The following is a 20,591-nucleotide window of genomic DNA, read 5'->3' as shown; positions in this document are numbered from 1 at the left end:
TTGTTTGTTGACATTAAGTATGAAAAACCTATTTTTAATAGAGATCATCTAGCTTCACTGATGATCTAAGTCATATAGACTAAGATATCAGGTAGTGAGAAGCTGAGAGGGAGTTCATACACACGGGTCTCGCTGTAGACACTCGGTATTGGATGTTCGAACTTATCCTGATCTTTTTTCTTGGATTCGCTGATAATATTTGGATTAGGTGTTAGTCTTTGGTAGAGACATACTTAATGAGTTTTTCAAAAGACGACGAATTCATGTGTAATCAATGAAATTGAAATGAAATCTAATGATTGTGATTGAAAATATATCTATGTATACTAGAAGTTATTTAATTATTTTAAAATAAAAAAAAACCTTCAAATATTTATTTTATTAAAGAAACAAATGAATTATTTTTTATTTATTAAAATGTAATGGTAAAATGGTTAAAACGTAATTAGTAAATAAATAATAAGAATATACGAAAGCGTGCGCTAACGCGCTCTCTTTTAAAGACCGAGAATATTATTGTCCAATGTCAACGTTTGAAAGCAACAACGTATTTTTGAAGTTACGAGACATTATCTTATAATAAATAAAGAAAGGAATACAAAAGTTTATTCCTTGCAAAATCCACATATATATTACACTAATTAATGCTGACTTCTGTTATTTATTAAGTTGATTTGGTTCATGTATTTTGTATAAACACTAACCCATAGAAAACATAATAAATAAATAAATATAAACACAAAGTCTAATCCTTACGATAAGCTTGAGTTATATTTATTTGTGTATGGGTCTAATAATTATATGCGTGGTGTTTTATTTTAGTAATTTATGAGCGTGTGGACTAATAAATTTGGATTGGGATCAAGTGGCATGATTAAAATAGTACGTAGTAATAATATAAGGATCATGGAAGAGTTCTTAGAGAGATTTGCAAGATTTGTTGTGTCACATAAATAAATATTTCACATGCAAAGGTCAAAGCATATATTAAAATTTATATAATAATAGTTATTGGTATATATGTTCTTTATTTCAACTCGATCTCGTCAAAGAGGAATTGAAAAATTATCAAAATATTGACTGGAATAATAAATATATAGTCGTGTGGATCTGGAAGCTTGTGTCTCATTGCCACTTCTTTTTCAAATGTTGCCAACTATTATATGCTCAAATTGTTGCACATAAATCATATGTTAAATGCCATTTCAATCTAACCACTACTTTCTTTTAATGCCTTATATATGTAAGTATTTTTTCTATACATCTATGTACATACTGGGTTATTGCATTCTTCACACAATATTAATATATCACTTTACATGGATTAATAATATGCAGTTGTTTGTTTTAATATTTGAATGTAATGTTTTAAATCAAACCAATCATTTCTGTTTTTTTAGTTTAATCATTTTTAAATGTGTATTACAAATTGGATTTTAAGCCTAATTCGACCTCAAAAAATCAGTTTATAGGGTGAGGTTTGCACACCCCCTCACGCTGAGACAACAAACACTCGTTAAGATAAATTTTAAATTACTCTGATACCATATTACAAAGTGAACTTTATGCTTAATTCAATCTCATAAAACCGGCTCATAGAGTAAGGTTTGCACCCACTTATATACAATGAAATATTTTTATCTCTAATTGATCTGAGATCTCTAACAATGTGTAGTCTATTTTACATATTTTCAAAATTGTTTTGAGTTTATAATAATAATAATATTGCATTACAAATTCTTGGTCCATTGTTCATTTTAGTAATGTCATAAACTAATAAGAATTTGATATAAAACTTTATCTTCTTAAACGTTGTGTTCGAATCTCTTTTGACTTTTTTGTCAGTATGAATCTTTTTCATGTTATTTTTCTCGTTTGATACATAACTCTTACGAAGAGTCTTGATACTTAACGTTTGTTTGGTAAAATGTTTAATCTAAATTAGTAGATGAAATTTTGATAAAAGTATTTTATTTGAGTTATGAAAAATAAATTTTTAATAAATTTTAATTTATTTTAATAAACAACTCATATTATAACTTTTAAAATAGTCTATTTAAAAGAAACTAACATTACAAAAATAAAAAATAAAGAACTTAGAGACTACATCAACACTCAAATCATATATTTTGTTGAATCATATATTTTCTTGAAGAATATTCTATGTATTTCACCTTCTAAATATTCCCTAAAAATATTAAAATTAAAAGTTAGTATTTAAGAATAAGATTTGTCATCGATTTGATTTTTCATACACGTTCACATAATTTATTAGTTGTCACCTTGTCCTTAATTTGGTATGGATAGTTGTCGTTTAAAAATTAAATTAAAACGATTTTAGTGGAAATATCTAATACAGTACTAGATTGTCTAACACTAAAATGATGATAGTATAGATAAAGTCAAATGACCTCAAGTCGTCTCTTTACAAATCCAAATAAGACAATATCCAAAACTTATCTAAAATCAAAATGATTAGAAATAACAATAAAGTAAAAAATGATGTTGACTTTGTTTAGCAAAAAATAATAAAAGGAAGTAGGTTGACTCTCAAGTTCATTCAACAGTGAATTCGTTACTAATTATCTTAAGATTTTCACTCTTTCAATTTTCAAACAGATATAAAACTTAATCACACAAGTGTTAATCAAATTTAACAAAATATTATCAGCAGAACAAGTGTCTACTAATGTATTCAATATATTTCACTTGTTTCCAAGCGACTACTCATGAGATGTTTATCTTCTACCTATTGAACTAAGCGAAAGAGAGATTAACTAGAATTCAGTGAACTAACCAAGAATTTTAATTAAAGAAGAGAACTCAATTCTTAACAAGAAAATTCAAAAAATTCAGACCTTCTAACACAAACTTCTACAAAGAATTTTAAGAATAAAACTTAATTGAATAGAAACCTCGGAATTCACTGTAAAATCACAAGAAAATCAAGACAGAGGATTTTAGTATTCCATGCGAAGGAAAAACGAAAATTACAAATAAGAAAACTAAAAAAATGGTAATGGTCTATTTTTTGAACGTCGTTGTGAAGCTTTGAAGCTTCATCATTTCTCCTTGAAGCTTGTATCTTTTTTAAGTTTTTCTGCTCAAATGATCTTGGAAAAATAGTGGTTTAGATTTTGTTCACAATTTCTCAGTTTCTAACTTTCCCGAATTCTTAGATTTGTTTTCAGTTTTATCGCAAACTTTGTTCCTTTGTATTTTGCAGAAGATTTGCTTAGTTCTATTTATGTGATATTTTAGATGTTATTCTCTAATTCTTCTACTCAAATTTTATTTACCATTTTGATTCAGAGAAGAAGCTTGAACTTTCGCGTGATTCGGCTCACTCACAGTGGTAGACACTTCATTTAAATGATCTAGTCAGACAATTCTATCAAACCGTTTAGTCATATCGTCTATTTGGCTAAAAACACAAAATTAGCAAAAGTAATAGTTAAGGCCAAAGTAAATCCTATTAGATGAATCTCAATTAAAACTATGGATTTATTCATGATTATAGTCCAAGAATCAACAATTAAATCTTTAAAGTGTGAATAAAATTATGCTCACCAAATATCCCCTGCACTTATCCTTTTTCATTCCTACGCAAAACACTCCATGGACTCATAAAAAATCAAAGGAACAAAGTACAAGAGAATAATCAAATTTATAGCAGATCCTAAGAATGTGTAATGGCTAGCATGATATAAAAGAATCAAGACAAATGTGAATGGAAATTCTTATATTTTAACATACAAATAGGTAATTGAAATCAAAGAATGAATCAATAATGATAGAACTTTCACTAGACGCTATCTAACTCTCAATTGTTTAGTTTTTTATTTACACTTAGCACTATGCAGACAAACATTACATATACTTAACACAACTCTAATATTTACAACAACAGAGAAACATGCAATCAGAGATCAAAAGTACTTCAAGAGGACTTCACAGGATGTTTTAGTGCCTCCTAATTAAGAATTGGTTGGTTGGACAGTAGATGGTAATGGTCCAGATATCTCAAGAACCTACAAATCAAGTAATTCAACATTAAAAATAGTTGTTAGCTTTTCGTCTATGCACTTTGGTTCGTTACATAATACTAGTGTAGTAATACTATCATCTACGATCCAAATCGTATCACCAGACGATATACAATTGTTAATATTAGTGCATGTTTTATAGATGAATGAATCATTATATGAATGACAAGTAAAAGTATCAATAAAACTAGATAATTCAAACTCTCCATAGAATTCAAGTAAATTATCATCCTTAAAGTTAGTAAGTTTGTCAATGAAAAGAGTAAAGTGATTTTGGACTTATTATTTTCTAGCATCTAGGGCAGTGCTAGACGTTACTGGATGATAGACGTTTCAAGGTTAAGCATTCCATTTAAATCACTTACTGCACCTGCACATGTATCAACAAAATCCTCCTTAACTATAGCTGTAATATGAACTTCAAGTGTGTCTTCAAAAACATGAACAAAATCAGCATTAGGTTCGTCAACAAAAATCATCAATGTTAGACTATTCATCCATAATTATTTTTATGACCTTCCGTGGAAGAGAGTCAATACTTGGATAAGGGTTTATACCTACCACTGAAATGGAAACTTGGGGTATGACATAATTAATCTAGACAAATATATCAGTTATACTAATAGATGTATCAAAATCACAGGTATAACCTGAATCAAAATTTAAATTAGAATCCTGAAGTGAATTCAACCTTTGCTCAGCAATATATTTACTCTGTCTAGCTATTTGATCAACTTGCTCTTCTATTTCTATAAGACTAGCCTCTATACTTTGTTGAGATTTCAATGTATTTACAATCAATTGCCTCGTAAGCTCCTCTAAAGATTTTTTTCAAAACTATGAGGAATAATGTCAAGTTACACAAATTATTGAAAATGTGGTTGATCCTGCTTACATCTCATAGTTGTATTATTGTTTATGATAAGATGAAGAATAATTTTCATACAAAGGATGGTTTAGTATAAAAAAAAATAGGTTTATAAAATAATTAATTTTTTTTGAAAGAAAATTAAAATTAACTCATACACTTAAAAATAGATAAAAGTTAAAGGTGAGTGAATTTTGTTGAAGAAAGATAAATTAATGTAATAAAGAGTGAAATTTATTGTAAATAGATAAAGAAAAAAAGAAGAATCATTGAAATGCATTTTATTGTATGTGTTTGGCAAGACTACCTTATAAACTAGTTGGTAGTTGATAAATGAACTCATAAGCTACTAACATAAATTTCAAACTAATAGGCTAATTTATTGGATTAGGAATGTTTGGTAGAACTAGCAAATAGTAAATATAAAATGACATAAAATTAGTTAGTAAATATCAAACGACATAAAATTATATAAGTGTACTATATAAATAAAAATTGTTTCTTTTAGAACAAGTTGTTATTATATAATTATAATTTTAGGTCTTTTTAGAACGCAATTAAATTATTATTAAACTTTTTATGGCTTTATTTATTTTATAAAAGTTGTGTTCTTACAACAAGGACCCAGAATACTGAAACTAGGTTGACGAGACTAGACTTTACACAAATATTCTACTCTTGGGCCGGATTCTCTTAATTTCTTCTTGGGCTCATGTTTTGGACTCTTCCTGGTTAGGTGCTCTCGGCTTCTCCCTCACACAGGTTGGGGGTGGTACCTGCAAGGCGCTCCGATGCCAAAGTCAGAATCAATTTCAAATATCATCAGACAATATTCACTCTTACCTTTTTCTTACTCTGAACTCCTATTTATAGAGTTTCCTTAATGGGCTTTCCCCTTTTCTTTTGGACTTTCTTTCTACACCTTTTTATTATTTACACACCCCTCATGCAGGTTTTTAACTTAATTGGGTTTCATTTTTATAATAATATTTATATTTTATTTTATTCTTTTATGCACATCTTTTCCGCTCTCGGTCTAAACCTCTCGGTTTTAGCCTTATCACCTCTTGGTTACTCAGCATGTTGTTCTCGGCCTAAACCTCTCGGTTTTAGTCTTATCACCCTTTGGTTACTCAGCATGTTGTTCTCGGCCTACCAGTACAATTCTCATTCACAAATCTTACATTTATAAACATAGTAAAAAAATTGAAAGAAAATTTTCATTAATTCACATACTTGATAAGAAATTAATTAACCAATCAAGTTTTACCGAGAAGACTAACGTTCTGAAGATAGAAATATGTACTTTTTGAAACGCAGACAGGAGCCACTTTTAGCTAAAACTCTAAACATTATTTGAATTGTAACCACTCCTAACTAAATCGTGAGTATTATTTAGAACTCAACCACTTATTTGTAGTCGTTGTGAGGGTCTTCTTCTATTATTGCTTCTTCTTGCAACTAAAAGAAAATCATTAAATAGAAACGAATTTTAGAGACAAAAAATTATTAGTTATTATATTGACATCTAAATAATTGGGAGCTAAAATCTCGGTAGTTAATTAGATATCAATTTAAAAAGTATTTATTAATAATAGAAACTAATTTAAATACCAATGATTCTTTTAGTCTCTAAATAGTATCTAATTTAGTCAATATAACAACTAATTATTTGTTATCTATAAAATTGGTTTCTATTTAATGATTTTCTTGTAGTGTTAATTAAGTGTAAAATATAATTTTATGTGTATCAAATCATGTCAGATGCAGGGTGTCAGATCATTGTGTTCTTGCAAGGATTACATCCTTCCTCTTTCTTCTAGGAACATCTTGCAACAACTTGTCAACATCAAGATCTCTGGAAGAATATGTTGAAAGGTGTTTCATGCAAACAACTTCTTTGTAAAAGGTGGGTAATAGTGTTGCAGAGTCAATCAGTGTCAAGCCCTCTACTTTGCAGATGTGTTGTCAAAAAAGCCACACACTTTAATGTTAATTTAAGAACATTTTATGTGTCTTGAAACTTCAAAGTATGGTTAGATGCACACTATTATAAAATCATTAAATAGAAACCAATTTTAGAGACAACAAATAATTAGTTGTTATATTGACTAAATTAGATATTATTTTAGAGACTAAAAAAATCATTAGTATCTAAATTAGTTTCTATTATTGATAAATAATTTCTAAATTGGTATCTAATTAAATACCAAGATTTTATCTACGAACTTTAAAATCTAATAATTTGTAGCTAATTAGATACCAATTTAGAAACTCACTACAAGAAAAATCCATTTTAACTGCCAACAAAAAACGAGGCTATAAAAAAGAAGCCACTAGCATGGGTGAAGTCTACTCAAGTGGATACAAAAATAAATGTCAAATATTGTGTCCACAATGGAGACCTTTAACTCACCACTAAAAATTATTAAAATAATAATAATAAGTTAGCGTCTATAATGAGGACACAAAATTGATGCAATGAAAAAATTTAAGTGACAAAATAATATTGAGTCTAAAATGGGGACACAACGTGGGTGCAAGTTAAAAATTATTAAAATAATAATAATAAGTTAGCTTCTAGAATAAGGCCACAAAGTAGATGTAATAAAAAAATAAGTTGCAGAATAATACTACGTTGAGAATAAGGACACAAAGTGGATGTAATTTAATATTTTATTACATTTAGCATATGTCTAAGCGACATTAAGATGACGTGGATGTTTATTGTCACCTTAGCCCACACTAAGTTAATTATTTTTGGAGATCCCACGTCACTACAATCAAATAGAAACTATTTTTTATATACCAAAATAATTAGTTGCAATAGTAACTAAATTAGAGACCATTTTAGAAACTAAAAAAAAATTGATTTCTAAATTAGTTTCTATTATTGTTAAATAGTTTATAAATTGGTATCTAATTAGCTACCAAGGTTTTAACTACCAATTATTTAGTTTCTAAATTTGGTAGCAAAACCTTTGGTTGCTAATTAGATACCAATTTAGAAATAATTTAACAATAATAGAAACTAATTTAGAACCCAAAATTTATTTAGTCCCTAAAATGGTCTCTAATTTAGTCACTATAGCAACTAACTATTTTTGGTCTCTAAAATTGGTTTCTATTTCATGATTTTCTTGAAGTGCGTCGACTAGAGATTAGGATATTTCATAGTATATAAGTGGGTGCAAACGTCACCTTATAAGTCGATTTTATGAGGGTGAGTTAGGCTTAAAGTCCACTTCTTAATATGGTATGAGAGTTATTTTGAGCCTATCCTAGCGATTTTTGTTGGGCTTATCAGGCCACCTACTATGAGACCGTTATTGGATCACCCATAATATCTAGTCTCACGCATGAGTTGGTAGCCTCGGTGTGAGGGGTGTGTTGGAGATCCCATCGGCTATCATGTTGTTAACGGACAACCCATAATATATAGTCTCACGCACAAGATTTGCGTTAGGTTTAAAGTCCACTTCTTAATAATTATTTAATTTTATATCCATTTTAGTGTCCCCCAAACCTACGTTATAGTTAAATAATATATTTTTCTTTATGTAGGCTTAGCCAACACTACGTTGTAATTTTTGTCACATTGAAGATCGTCTCTAATACATAGTCACCAAAAGATCAACTTCCATTTTATTGGGACGCTAAGCCCACACTAGTACCATGTAGTGTCTCTTTTACTCTTTGCATCATTCTTTTGGTGACTCTATCATCATTATTTCTTGTAGTGAGTATTTATCAATAATAAAAATTAATTTAGATACCAATAAAATTTTTAGTCTCTAAAGTAGTATCTAATTTAGTCAATAACAATTAATTCTTTTTTTGTCTCTAAGATTATTTTTGTTTAATGATTTTCTAGTATTGTAAGCACATCATCAAAATCGAACAAAGGGTCTATTCAACTTAGATCTAACAATTTCCATTTAATAATATTATATATTTATAAGTTTGATAAACACTAATCACATATCATTCAAATGGGTAACCGTTGAATAAATATTATAGAAGTAAGAGAAATATCTAAAACGGATGATACTAAACACATAAAATTTATTATGGAAAGAGAAACTCATGTAACGCAAACAAAAAATTAATAATCTTTATAAAAAAACTAAATAGTTAAAATTATTTTAAATTTATAATTTTGATGAGTTTATATCGCTTCTAAGTATTAAATTTATTAAATATATCTTATAATTAAATTTATAAATTTTGTATGTTTTTATTAAAAATGTGTACAATCTAAATTATTCAAACAAATATGTAAATAAATCACTTGAGCAAATAACTAAATAATTATGACATAACAAAATGTTGAATTTAAATGAAATGTACATGTCAACAATTAGATCATTAGATGATTCTAGAAAACTTATTGATTTTTATTTTTATTTTAACATAAGTATAAGAAAATTCAAACAAATCAATAAAAGATAAATTTTAAATTATAATTCTCCACCCTCACACATAAATTACACATTGAGCTCAATGTATAAGTAAACAAATAAACATGTATGATAAAAATGGAAAAAAAATAACTCTCTTATCAAACTCAAGGGCATGGAAAACTGTAGCTAACCTACAAGTCATTTTATTTAAATTAGTTAATCTAATGATCATTAAATCAAAACTAATTTTAGAGATAAAAAAAATTAGTTACTATATTGACTAAATTATAAACTATTTTTATAGACTAAAAAAATTATTGGTATCTAAAATAGTTTCTATTATTAATAAATGTTTTTAAAGTAGTTTCAAAATTGGTATCTAGTCATTAGCTACCAAGGTTTTATCTACTAATTATTTTATATTATAAACTATAGTCTCTATTAGTCTTTTGGTATAACATATTTTAAATTAGATTAGAACATTATTGAATGATTATCAATTATAGAAGTGTATTGAGTTTTAAAAAAGACTATATAAGGTTGAGATTATGACATTTCATAGTATATAAGTAGGTGCAAACCTCACCTTATAAGTTGATTTTATAAAGTTGAGTTAGGCTTAAAGTACACTTCTTAATATGATATGAGAGCTATTTTGAGTCTATCCTAACGAATGTTGTTGGACTTATCCGACCACCCGTTATCGGACCATTATCCGACCACCCATAATATATTGTCCCACGCACGAGCTGACATTTTATAGTATCTAAGTGAGTGCAAACCTCACCTTATAAGTCAATTTTATAAGGTTGAGTTAGACTTAAAGTCCACTTTTTAATAACAACACACATGCAAAGTAGAGGATTTGACACATCTCACAAACCCTACAACCTTAATACCTTATTGAACTTAGTTATAACAATTTCCATTTAATAATAATATATATTTATAAGTATGATAAACATTATTTTAGAAAAAAACATTATTTTTATTCTTATCACATATCACACAAAGGAGTAACTGTTGAATAAAATTGATTGAAGTAAGAGAAATATCTAAAACGGACAAGAATAAACGCGTAAAATTTATTGTTTTGAAAAGATAAACTCATGTAACGACAAAAACAATTAATAATTTATATAAAAAATTAAATAGTTTAAATTATTTTAAATTTATTACTTTGATGAGTTTATATCCCTTATAAATCTTAAATGATTAAATTTATTATATATATATGTATCATAATTGAATTTATAAATTTGATATGTTTATATCACAAATGTGTATCATCTAAATCATTTATATAATAAATGACTTGAGCAACAAAATGTTGAAATTAAGTAAAATTTACATGAAAAAATAACTTAAATAACATAAAAAAAATATAGTACCTTAACTATTTTCATTTCCTAAAATTATATATACAAAGTAATAAATACTTTTTAAAAATATTTTTAACTCATGCACTAGAGAATAAAAATGACAATTAAAATATAATGTTTAATAATAAAATGATATTTCCAACTCATTTAGAATTAAAAAGTATTGATGTCAAATATTGTGTCCAAATGGAGACCTTTAACTCACACTAAAAATTATTAACATATCAATAATAAGTTAGCGTCTAGAATCGGAACACAAAATTGATGCAATGAAAAAATTTAAGTGACAAAATAATATTGAGTCTAGAATGGGGACACAAAGTGGATGCAAGTTAAAAGTTATTAAAATAATAATAATAAGTTAGCGTCTAAAATGAGGACACAAAGTAGATGCAATCAAAAAAATAAGTTGCAGAATGATATTGCGTCGAGAAAGAGGACACAAAGTGGATGCAAGTTAATATTTTATTACATTTAACATAGGTCTAGGCGACACTAAGGTGACGTGGATGTTTATTGTCACCTTAGCCCACGCTAAGTTAATTATTATTGGAGATCTCACGTCGACTAGAGATTATGATATTTATAAGTGGGTGCAAACCTTACCTTATAAGTCGATTTCATGAGGTTGAATTATACTTAAAGTTCAGTTCTTAATATGGCATGAGAGTCATTTCGAGCCTATCCTAGCGATTTTTGTTGGGCTTATCAGGTCACCCGCTATCGAACCGTTATCGGACCACCCATAATATCTACTCCCACACACGAGTTGGTAGCCTCGGCGTGAGGGGGTGTGTTGGAGATCTCATCCGTTATCAGGTCGTTATCGGATCACTCATAATATATTGTCTCTCGCACAAGGTTTGCGTTAGGTTTAAAGTCCACTTAATGATTATTTAATTTTATATCCATTGTAGTGTCCCCCAAACCTATGCTATAGTTAAATAATATATTTTTCTTTTCCTCTTTGCGTCATTCTTTTGGTGACTCGGTCATCATTATTTCTTAGGGTGACTATTTATCAATAATAAAAATTAATTTAGATATCAATAAACTTTTTAGTCTCTAAAATAGTGTTTAATTTGGTCAATAACAATTAATTATTTTTTTGTCTCTAAGATTGATTTTTACTTAATGATTTTCTAGTATTGTAAGCACATCATCAAAATCAAACAAATGGTCTATTCAACTTAGATCTAACAATTTCCATTTAATAATATTATATATTTATTAGTATGATAAACACTAATCACATATCATTCAAATGGGTAACCGTTGAATAAATATTATAGAAGTAAGAGAAATATCTAAAACAGATGATACTAAACACATAAAATTTATTATGGAAAGAGAAACTTATGTAACGCAAACAAAAAATTAATAATCTTTATAAACAAACTAAATAATTAAAATTATTTTAAATTTATAATTTTGATGAGTTTATATCCCTTCTAAGTATTAAATTTATTAAATATATCTTATAATTAAATTTATAAATTTTGTATGTTTTTATTACAAATATGTATCGTCTAAATTATTCAAACAAATATGTAAATAAATCACTTGACCAAATAACTAAATAATTATGACATAACAATATGTTAAATTTAAATGAAATGTACATGTCAACCATTAGATGGTTCTAGAAAACTTATTGATTTTTATTTTTATTTGAACATAAGTAAAAGAAAATTCAAACAAAAATAAAAGATAAATTCTAAATTATAATTTTTCACTCTCACACATAAATCACACATTGTCCTCGATGTAGAAGTAAACAAATAAACATGTATGATAAAAATATATATATATAAAAAAAGCTCTCTTATCAAACTTGAGGGCATGGAAAACTGCAACTAACCTACAAGTCATTTTATTTAAATTAGTTAATCTAATGATGATTAAATCAAAACTAATTTTAGAGATCAAACAAATTAGTTACTATGTTAACTAAATTATAAATTATTTTATAGACTAAAAAAATTATTGGTATCTAAAGTAGTTTATATTATTAATTGATATTTTTAAAGTAGTTTCTAAATTAGTATCTAGTCATTAGCTACCAAGGTTTTATCTACTAACTACTTTATATTATAAACTAGTCTCTATTAGTCTTTTGGTATAATATATTTTGTATTGAGTTTTAAAAAATACTATATAAGGTTGAGATTAGGACATTTCATAGTATATAAGTAGGTGCAAACCTCACCTTATAAGTTGCTTTTATAAAGTTGAGTTAGGCTTAAAGTCCACTTCTTAATATGATATGTGAGCTATTTCGAGTTTATCCTAGCGAATGTTTGTTGGGCTTATCCGGCCACCTGTTATCAGACCATTATCCGACCACCCATAATATATGGTCTCACGCACGAGCTGACATTTTATAGTATATATGTGAGTGTAAACCTCACCTTATAAGCCAATTTTATAGGGTTGAGTTAGATTTAAAGTCCACATTTTAATAACAACACATGCAAAGTAGAGGATTTGACACATCTGACAAATCCTATGACCCTAATATCCTATTGAACTTAGTTATAACAATTTCCATTTAATAATAGTATATATTTATAAGTATGATAAACATTATTTTAGAAAAAAATTTATTTTTATTCTTATCACATATCTCACAAAGGAGTAACTGTTAGAATAAAATTTATTAAAGTAAGAGAAATATCTAAAACGGACAAGAATAAACGCGTAAAATTTATTGTTTTGAAAAGATAAACTCATGTAACGACAAAAACAATTAATAATTTATATAAAAAAATTAAATAGTTAAAATTATTTTAAATTTATAACTTTGATGAGTTTATATCCCTTCTAAATCTTAAATGATTAAATTTATTATATATATATCATAATTGAATTTATAAATTTTGTATGCCACAAACAAATGTGTATCATCTAAATCATTAATATATATATATATATATATATATATATATAAATGACTTGAACAACAAAATGTTGAACTTAAGTGGAATTTACATGAAAAAGTAACTTAAATAACATAAAAAAAAATAGTACCTTAACTATTTTAATTTCCTAATATTATATATACAAAGTCATAAATAATTTTTAATATATATATATATATATATATATATATATATATATATATATATATATTCTTAACTCATGCCCTTGAGGATAAAAATGACAATAAAAATATAATGTTTAACAATAAAATGATGTTTTCAACACATTTAGAATTAAAAAGTATTGATGTCAAATATTATGTTCAAATAGAGACCTTTAAATTACACTAAAAATTATTAAAATAATAATAATAAGTTAACGTTTAGAATGAGGACACAAAATTGATGTAATGAAAAAATTTAAGTGACAAAATAATATTGAGTCTAGAATGGGGACACAAAGTGTTTGCAAGTTAAAAATTATTAAAATAATAATAATAAGTTAGTGTCTAAAATGAGGACACAAAGTAGATGCAATAAAAAAATAAGTTGCAGAATGATATTGCGTTGAGAATGAAGACACAAAGTGGATGCAAGTTAATATTTTATTACATTTAGCATAGGTCTAGGCGACACAAAGGTGACGTGGATGTTTATTGTCACCTTAGCCCACACTAAGTTAATTATTATTGGAGATCCCACATCGACTAGAGATTAGGATATTTCATAGTATATAAGTTGGTGCAAACCTTACCTTATAAGTCAATTTTATGAGGTTGAATTAGGCTTAAAGTCCACTTCTTAATATGGTATGAGAGTCATTTCGAGCATATCCTAGCGATTTTTTTGGGGGTGTGTTGGAGATCTCATCCGTTATCAGGTCGTTATCGGACCACCTATCATATATAGTCTCATGCACAAGGTTTGTGTTAGGTTTAAAGTCCACTTCTTAATAATTATTTAATTTTACATCAATTTTAGTGTCCCCCAAACATACGCTATAGTTAAATAATATATTTTTCTTTATGTAGTTAAACCAACACTACCTTGTAATTTTGTGTCCCATTGGAGGTCGTCTCTAATACATAGCCACCAAAAAAATAGTTTTCATTTCTATTGAGACGCTAAGTCCACACTAGTCCCATACAACGTCTCTCTTCTACTCTTTGCGTCATTCTTTTGGGGATTCTATCATCATTATTTCTTAAGTGACTATTAATCAATAATAGAAACTAATTTAGATACCAATAAACTTTTTACTCTCTAAAATAATATTTAATTTAGTCAATAACAACTAATTATTTTTTTGTCTCTAAGATTGATTTTTATTTAATGATTTTATAATGGTGTAAGCACATCATCAAAATCAAATAAAGTGTCTATTGAATTTAGATATAACAATTTTCATTTAATAATATTATATATTTATGAGTATGATAAACACTAATCACATATTTGAATTCAAATGGGTAACCGTTGAATAAATTTTATAGAAGTAAGAGAAATATCTAAAACGGACAATACTAAACACATAAAATTTATTATGGAAAAAGAAACTCATATAACGCACACAAAATATTAATAATCTTTATAAAAAAAACTAAATAATTAAAATCATTTTAAATTTATAATTTTGATGAGTTTATATAGCTTGTAAATCTTAAATTTATTAAATATATCTTATAATTAAATTTATAAATTTTGCATGTTTTTATTACAAATGTGTATCATGTAAATGATTCAAACAAATATGTAAATAAATCACTTGAGTAAATAACTAAAGAGACATAACAAAATGTTTGAATTTAAATGAAATGTACATGTCAACCATTAGATTAGATTATTCAAGAAAACTTATTGATTTTTATTTTTATTTGAACATAAGTAAAAGAAAATTCAAACAAATCAAACAAAAATAAAAGATAAATTTTAAATTATAATTTTTCACTCTCACACATAAATCACACATTGTCCTCGATGTAGAAGTAAAGAAATAAACATGTATGATAAAAATGGGAAAAAAATAACTCTCTCGGGATGGAAAATTGCAGCTAACCTACAAGTCCTTTTATTTAAATTAGTTAATCTAGTGATCATTAAATCGAAACTAATTTTAGAGACTAAAATAATTAGTTACTATATTGACTAAATTAGAGACTATTTTATAAACCAAAAAAATTGGTATCTAAAGTAGTTTTTATTATTATTAAATGTTTTTAATGTAGTTTCTAAATTGGTATCTAGTCATTAGCTACCAACGTTTTATCTACTAACTACTTTCTATTATAAATTAGTCTCTATTAGTCTTTTGGTATAATATATTTTAAATTATATTAGAACATTATTAATGATTATCAATTATAGAAGTGTATTGAGTTTTAAAAAAAATACTATATAAGGTTGAGATTAGGACATTTCATAGTATATAAGTAGGTGTAAACCTGTTGATTTTATAAGGTTGAGTTAGACTTAAAATTCACTTCTTAATATAGTAGGAGAGTTATTTCAAGTCTATCCTAACGAGTGTTTGTTGGGCTTATCTGGCCACTTGCTATCGCACCGTCATCCAACCATCCATAATATATTGTTCCACGCATGAGGTATCATTTTATAGTATATAAGTGAGTGCAAACCTCACCTTATAAGCCGATTTTATAGAATTGAGTTAGACTTAAAATTCACATTTTAATAACACATAAACACATAATTAAAATGTCTATTGAACTTAGTTATAACAATTTCCATTTAATAATAGTATATATTTATAAGTATGATAAACATTATTTTAGAAAAAAAATTATTCTCATTCTTATCACATATCCTACAAAGAAATAACCGTTGAATAAAATTTATTGAAGTAAGAGAGATATCTAAAACGGACAAAAATAAACGCGTAAAATTTATTATTTTGAAAAGATAAACTCATGTAACGACAAAAACAATTAATAATTTATATAAAACAATTAATAATTTATATTAAAAAATTAAATAGTTAAAATTATTTTAAATTTATAACTTTGATGAGTTTATATCCCTTCTAAATCTTAAATGATTAAATTTATTATATATATGTATATCATAATTGAATTTATAAATTTTGTATGTGTATATCACAAATGTGTATCATCTAAATCAATCAAATAATATATATATATATATATATATATAACTTGAACAACAAAATGTTGAATTTAAGTGGAATTTACATGAAAAAATAACTTAAATAATATAAAAAAAATATAGTAGCTTAACTATTTTCATTTCCTAATATTATATATACAAAGTAATAAATACTTTTTAAAAAAATATATATATATATATATATATTCTTAACTCAGATGCATGCAGTAGAGGATAAAAATGACAATAAAAATATAATGTGTTAACAATAAAATGATGTTTCCAACTCATTTAGAATTAAAAAGTATTAAATGTGTTAGAGTTGAAACCCAAGACACTTTCTAACCTGGTCTGTCTTACCAAGTCACCCTCACCTTCCATGTATATATATATCCCCTCTCCCCTATTTCTTCCACCCTTCCAAATCCAATCACTCCCTTCACCATCCCATGGCTCTCTGACCTCACTCTCCAATTCCCCTAAACCCAAATCTCTGCTCCATCAAATCAAATGGCTGTGGAACTCATGGGGTTCCCCAAAATAGATGATCAAAAGGCCATCCAAGAGGCTGCATCCGAAGGCCTCAAGGGCATGGAACACCTGATCCGAATCCTCTCCCACCAACCCTCTCACTTGAACACTGACCTCACCGACGTTACCGTCTCCAAGTTCAAGAAACTCATCTCCCTCCTCAACCGAACCGGCCACGCTCGCTTCAGACGTGCTCCGGTTCAGGCCCCTCAACCTGTTCAAACCCCCGCACCGGTTCACAATCCTCCCTCTGCACCTCTCCATCCTCCTCCCCCGCAAACCGCCAACCTCTCCCTCCCGGCGCTCTTCGCCTCGCCGGCGCCGGTTCACCATGCGCCGGGCAGCGTCACGCTCGACTTCACCAAGCCGCACAACGCGCTCCGGAACTCCAAGGCAAAGTCCGTGGAGCTCGAGTTCTCCAAGGAGACCTTCAGCGTCTCCTCCAACTCCTCCTTCATGTCCTCCGCCATCACCGGCGACGGCAGCGTCTCCAACGGCAAGATCTTTCTCGCCCCGCCGCCGCCGCCCGCGACCTCCGCCGGAAAACCGCCGGCGTTCAAGAAACGCTGCCTCGAGCACCGCGAACACTCCGACGACGTGTCCGGATCCGGCAAGTGCCACTGCGTCAAGCGAAGGTACACCGCGTTTCACCATATCGTTACTCCTCACATTGTTGTTGACCAGAACTGTTATATTAAATAAATAATATAATATTTCTGGCTCAAAATTTAATTCATAAATAGGAGTATTCATTGACATACTGAAAGATGCGTTCCATAACTATTCAAAGTTTTTGACTAGTCTATAGAAAATGAAATATCTTTTATTCTTAAAAATTTAATTTGTTTTACGAAAAACGATATTTACTGAGTTTAATTTTTGTTTTTTAGGTAAATAAATTTATTAATTTTTATAACATTTTTTAATTGTAGAATCTTGTTGATCCATTCTTTCACTCTTTTTAAAAATAATTTAAATAGATTTATACATATTTCAAGAAAAAATATTTGTGAATATTTTAGGGTAATATTGTCTTAATAGTGTAAAATAATTACAAAATTTAATTTAATAATATTTTTTAAAATTAAATCTAAATCTAATTATTTATTTTGTTTATAGTTAATTTAGATGGATAAGTCTAAAATAAAAATTAATATTAGTAATTAATGATGGAAGATAATGTTTTAAAGGGTGAGATGGACGGTGTGATTAGAGAGTAATGTTTTTTGGGTGTAAAGGGGGAGTTTTTGTGAACTAATCACGTGAGTGGGTCGCGTGAGTGGGGTAAGGCAGCGTTTGGGAGTCAACGATTTCGGTAGTGGTGCAGTTAAATGCATTAATAGGTACACCACGCGTGAAAGTGACACGACAACATAGGGTTCCTGTGCTGTGCCTCTGTCTGGTGCCTCCCTTGTCCAAAAGCCAGTTTTTAGAAATTCCTGTCTCACAAACAACTCAGACAATTTCAACCTTCCCAAACTGAACCTTCTCTCAATCCCTTGTCGTTTTTTTTCCCTTCCCTCCTGTTAATCTCTTTTGACTGTTGACCTTCCATTTTATTTATTTCTTACCTCTGCATCCCTTCCTTCAACTCTCAATAACACACATTCTAGAGCTTATTTTTATATATTATGCTCCTTTAAAAAAATTAACAAAAACAATGCCGTTAAACTCTAATTTTAATGTAATTTTAGCAAAAAAAATTATATAATTATAGTTTATCTGTGAATTATTTATAACCGGTGAGTTTATTTGTTTATTTAAAAAAAAAAACTAAGTTTTAACTTTTTTAATGTGTTTCTCTAATTTGTTTATTTTAGAAATAAATAATTTTTCATTTTTTAATGAGTAAATGCTTCCTTGAAAACGAAATATTTATTTTTAATTTAAGTAAATATTATTGTGCGTGGAAAGTCAATATAATTATTTATTCTACGTGTAGAGAATAAAATGTAATTAGTTAATTTTTGTGTTCAGGAAAAACAGGGTGAAGAAGACTGTGAGGGTGCCGGCGATAAGTTCAAAGATCGCCGATATTCCGCCGGACGAGTACTCGTGGAGAAAGTACGGTCAGAAGCCGATCAAGGGTTCACCGTACCCTCGGTGAGTGATGGTGATTTTGGACCGTAACATTTTGTTGACTTTGATGCTCAAAGACTCGTTCTCTGACGTTGATTTTTTTGCAATCAGGGGGTATTACAAGTGCAGCACGGTGAGAGGGTGTCCCGCGAGGAAACACGTGGAGCGCGCACCAGATGATCCGGCGATGCTGATTGTGACGTACGAGGGGGAGCACAGGCACGCGGTTCAGGCCGCGATGCAGGAGAACGCAGCCGGAGTGGTGGGTTTGGTGTTCGAGTCAACGTAGAAAGTGGAACAAATTAAAAACATTAGAAAAATATGGGAAGTGGAGGACTTTTTTTTAAGAACTATAATTTTTGGAAAGTGTAGTTGGAACCATGGTTGCTTTTGTAAATTTCTTTTATTTATTATTATTATTATTAGTATTATAATATTTAGTCTGATAAATAGTTGAAAAAAAAATTGGAATCTCGAAGTTATTTATTTCCATCTCTTTGCGAAAAGTCTTGATAGTTATGATTCTTTATGATTTCGTGTTGGGAGAAGGTGGTATCCGAGGCAGGCTCACTCGTTGCTCTTTTTTATACTTATCAAATAACCCAATCATTATTTTTAGTTTATTGCTCTGACTTTCGTTAACAACAAAATTAAATGCCATGAATCATCACACTTTTTTATTTTATTTTTTTTATATTTTCCTCTACAAACCAATTCAGTTTTTCACTATTTGATGAAATAATTTTCCCATGAATGAACAAAACGGTCACTTTTACTTTTTCTTTTCACCGTTTTTAATAACAACTCGTACCTTAAAGGGTTGAACTTTCAATTCCTTTTGTGGAATTCAAAGTTCAAAAGAGACTCACAATCTTTAACCGTTGTTGAAAAATATTATATCAACTTTTGTCAGGTTTTTATATTATTGAGCCCTTCTTTATTATTTCACTGACTTTTCCAATGAATTATTATTTTTGGGGTTTAATTCAATTTAAAATTAGTGCGTATAAAAGTATAACAAATTTAAAAATTGATTGAAATGGGAGATGAATTATGATTGTGATAAAGAATAAGAGAAACTTTGGCACAGGGAGATACCTGCTCCCACCAGATTTTTGGAAACAAGTAGTGCATGTGCGGTGACGGTTGAATTTTAACTACAGACTTCAACCAAAACACTGACACATTTTTTATATACCAAATCATACAAAATCAACCCACTATTCCAAATTTTGTTGCTA

At 28.4% G+C, this 20,591-nt stretch overlaps 1 protein-coding gene across 1 annotated transcript; it reads left to right on the top strand.

Annotated features, from left to right (window-relative positions):
- The first annotated feature begins 17,060 nt into the window (after window positions 1-17,060).
- Window positions 17,061-19,840, top strand: LOC137813415 (probable WRKY transcription factor 11). The gene is made up of 3 exons (XM_068615645.1): window positions 17,061-17,906; window positions 19,249-19,374; window positions 19,462-19,840. Exons 1-3 carry the CDS (start codon window positions 17,251-17,253, stop codon window positions 19,637-19,639), a joined length of 960 nt encoding a protein of 319 aa, XP_068471746.1. The 5' UTR covers window positions 17,061-17,250; the 3' UTR covers window positions 19,640-19,840.
- Window positions 19,841-20,591: the final 751 nt, after the last annotated feature.

Source organism: Phaseolus vulgaris, chromosome 1 (genome assembly GCF_000499845.2).
Source record: "Phaseolus vulgaris cultivar G19833 chromosome 1, P. vulgaris v2.0, whole genome shotgun sequence".
Lineage (NCBI taxonomy): Eukaryota > Viridiplantae > Streptophyta > Magnoliopsida > Fabales > Fabaceae > Phaseolus > Phaseolus vulgaris.
Note: the sequence above shows the minus strand (reverse complement) of the source record. Positions and strands in the feature narration are given on the sequence as shown.

Bases quoted from the DNA above. Each gene is read 5' to 3' on its own strand.
- LOC137813415 (XM_068615645.1), top strand. From the start codon at position 17,251: ATGGCTGTGGAACTCATGGGGTTCCCCAAAATAGATGATCAAAAGGCC. The intron at 17,907-19,248 runs GTACACCGCGTT...TTTTGTGTTCAG, and splicing joins TGCCACTGCGTCAAGCGAAG to GAAAAACAGGGTGAAGAAGA. The intron at 19,375-19,461 runs GTGAGTGATGGT...TTTTGCAATCAG, and splicing joins AAGGGTTCACCGTACCCTCG to GGGGTATTACAAGTGCAGCA.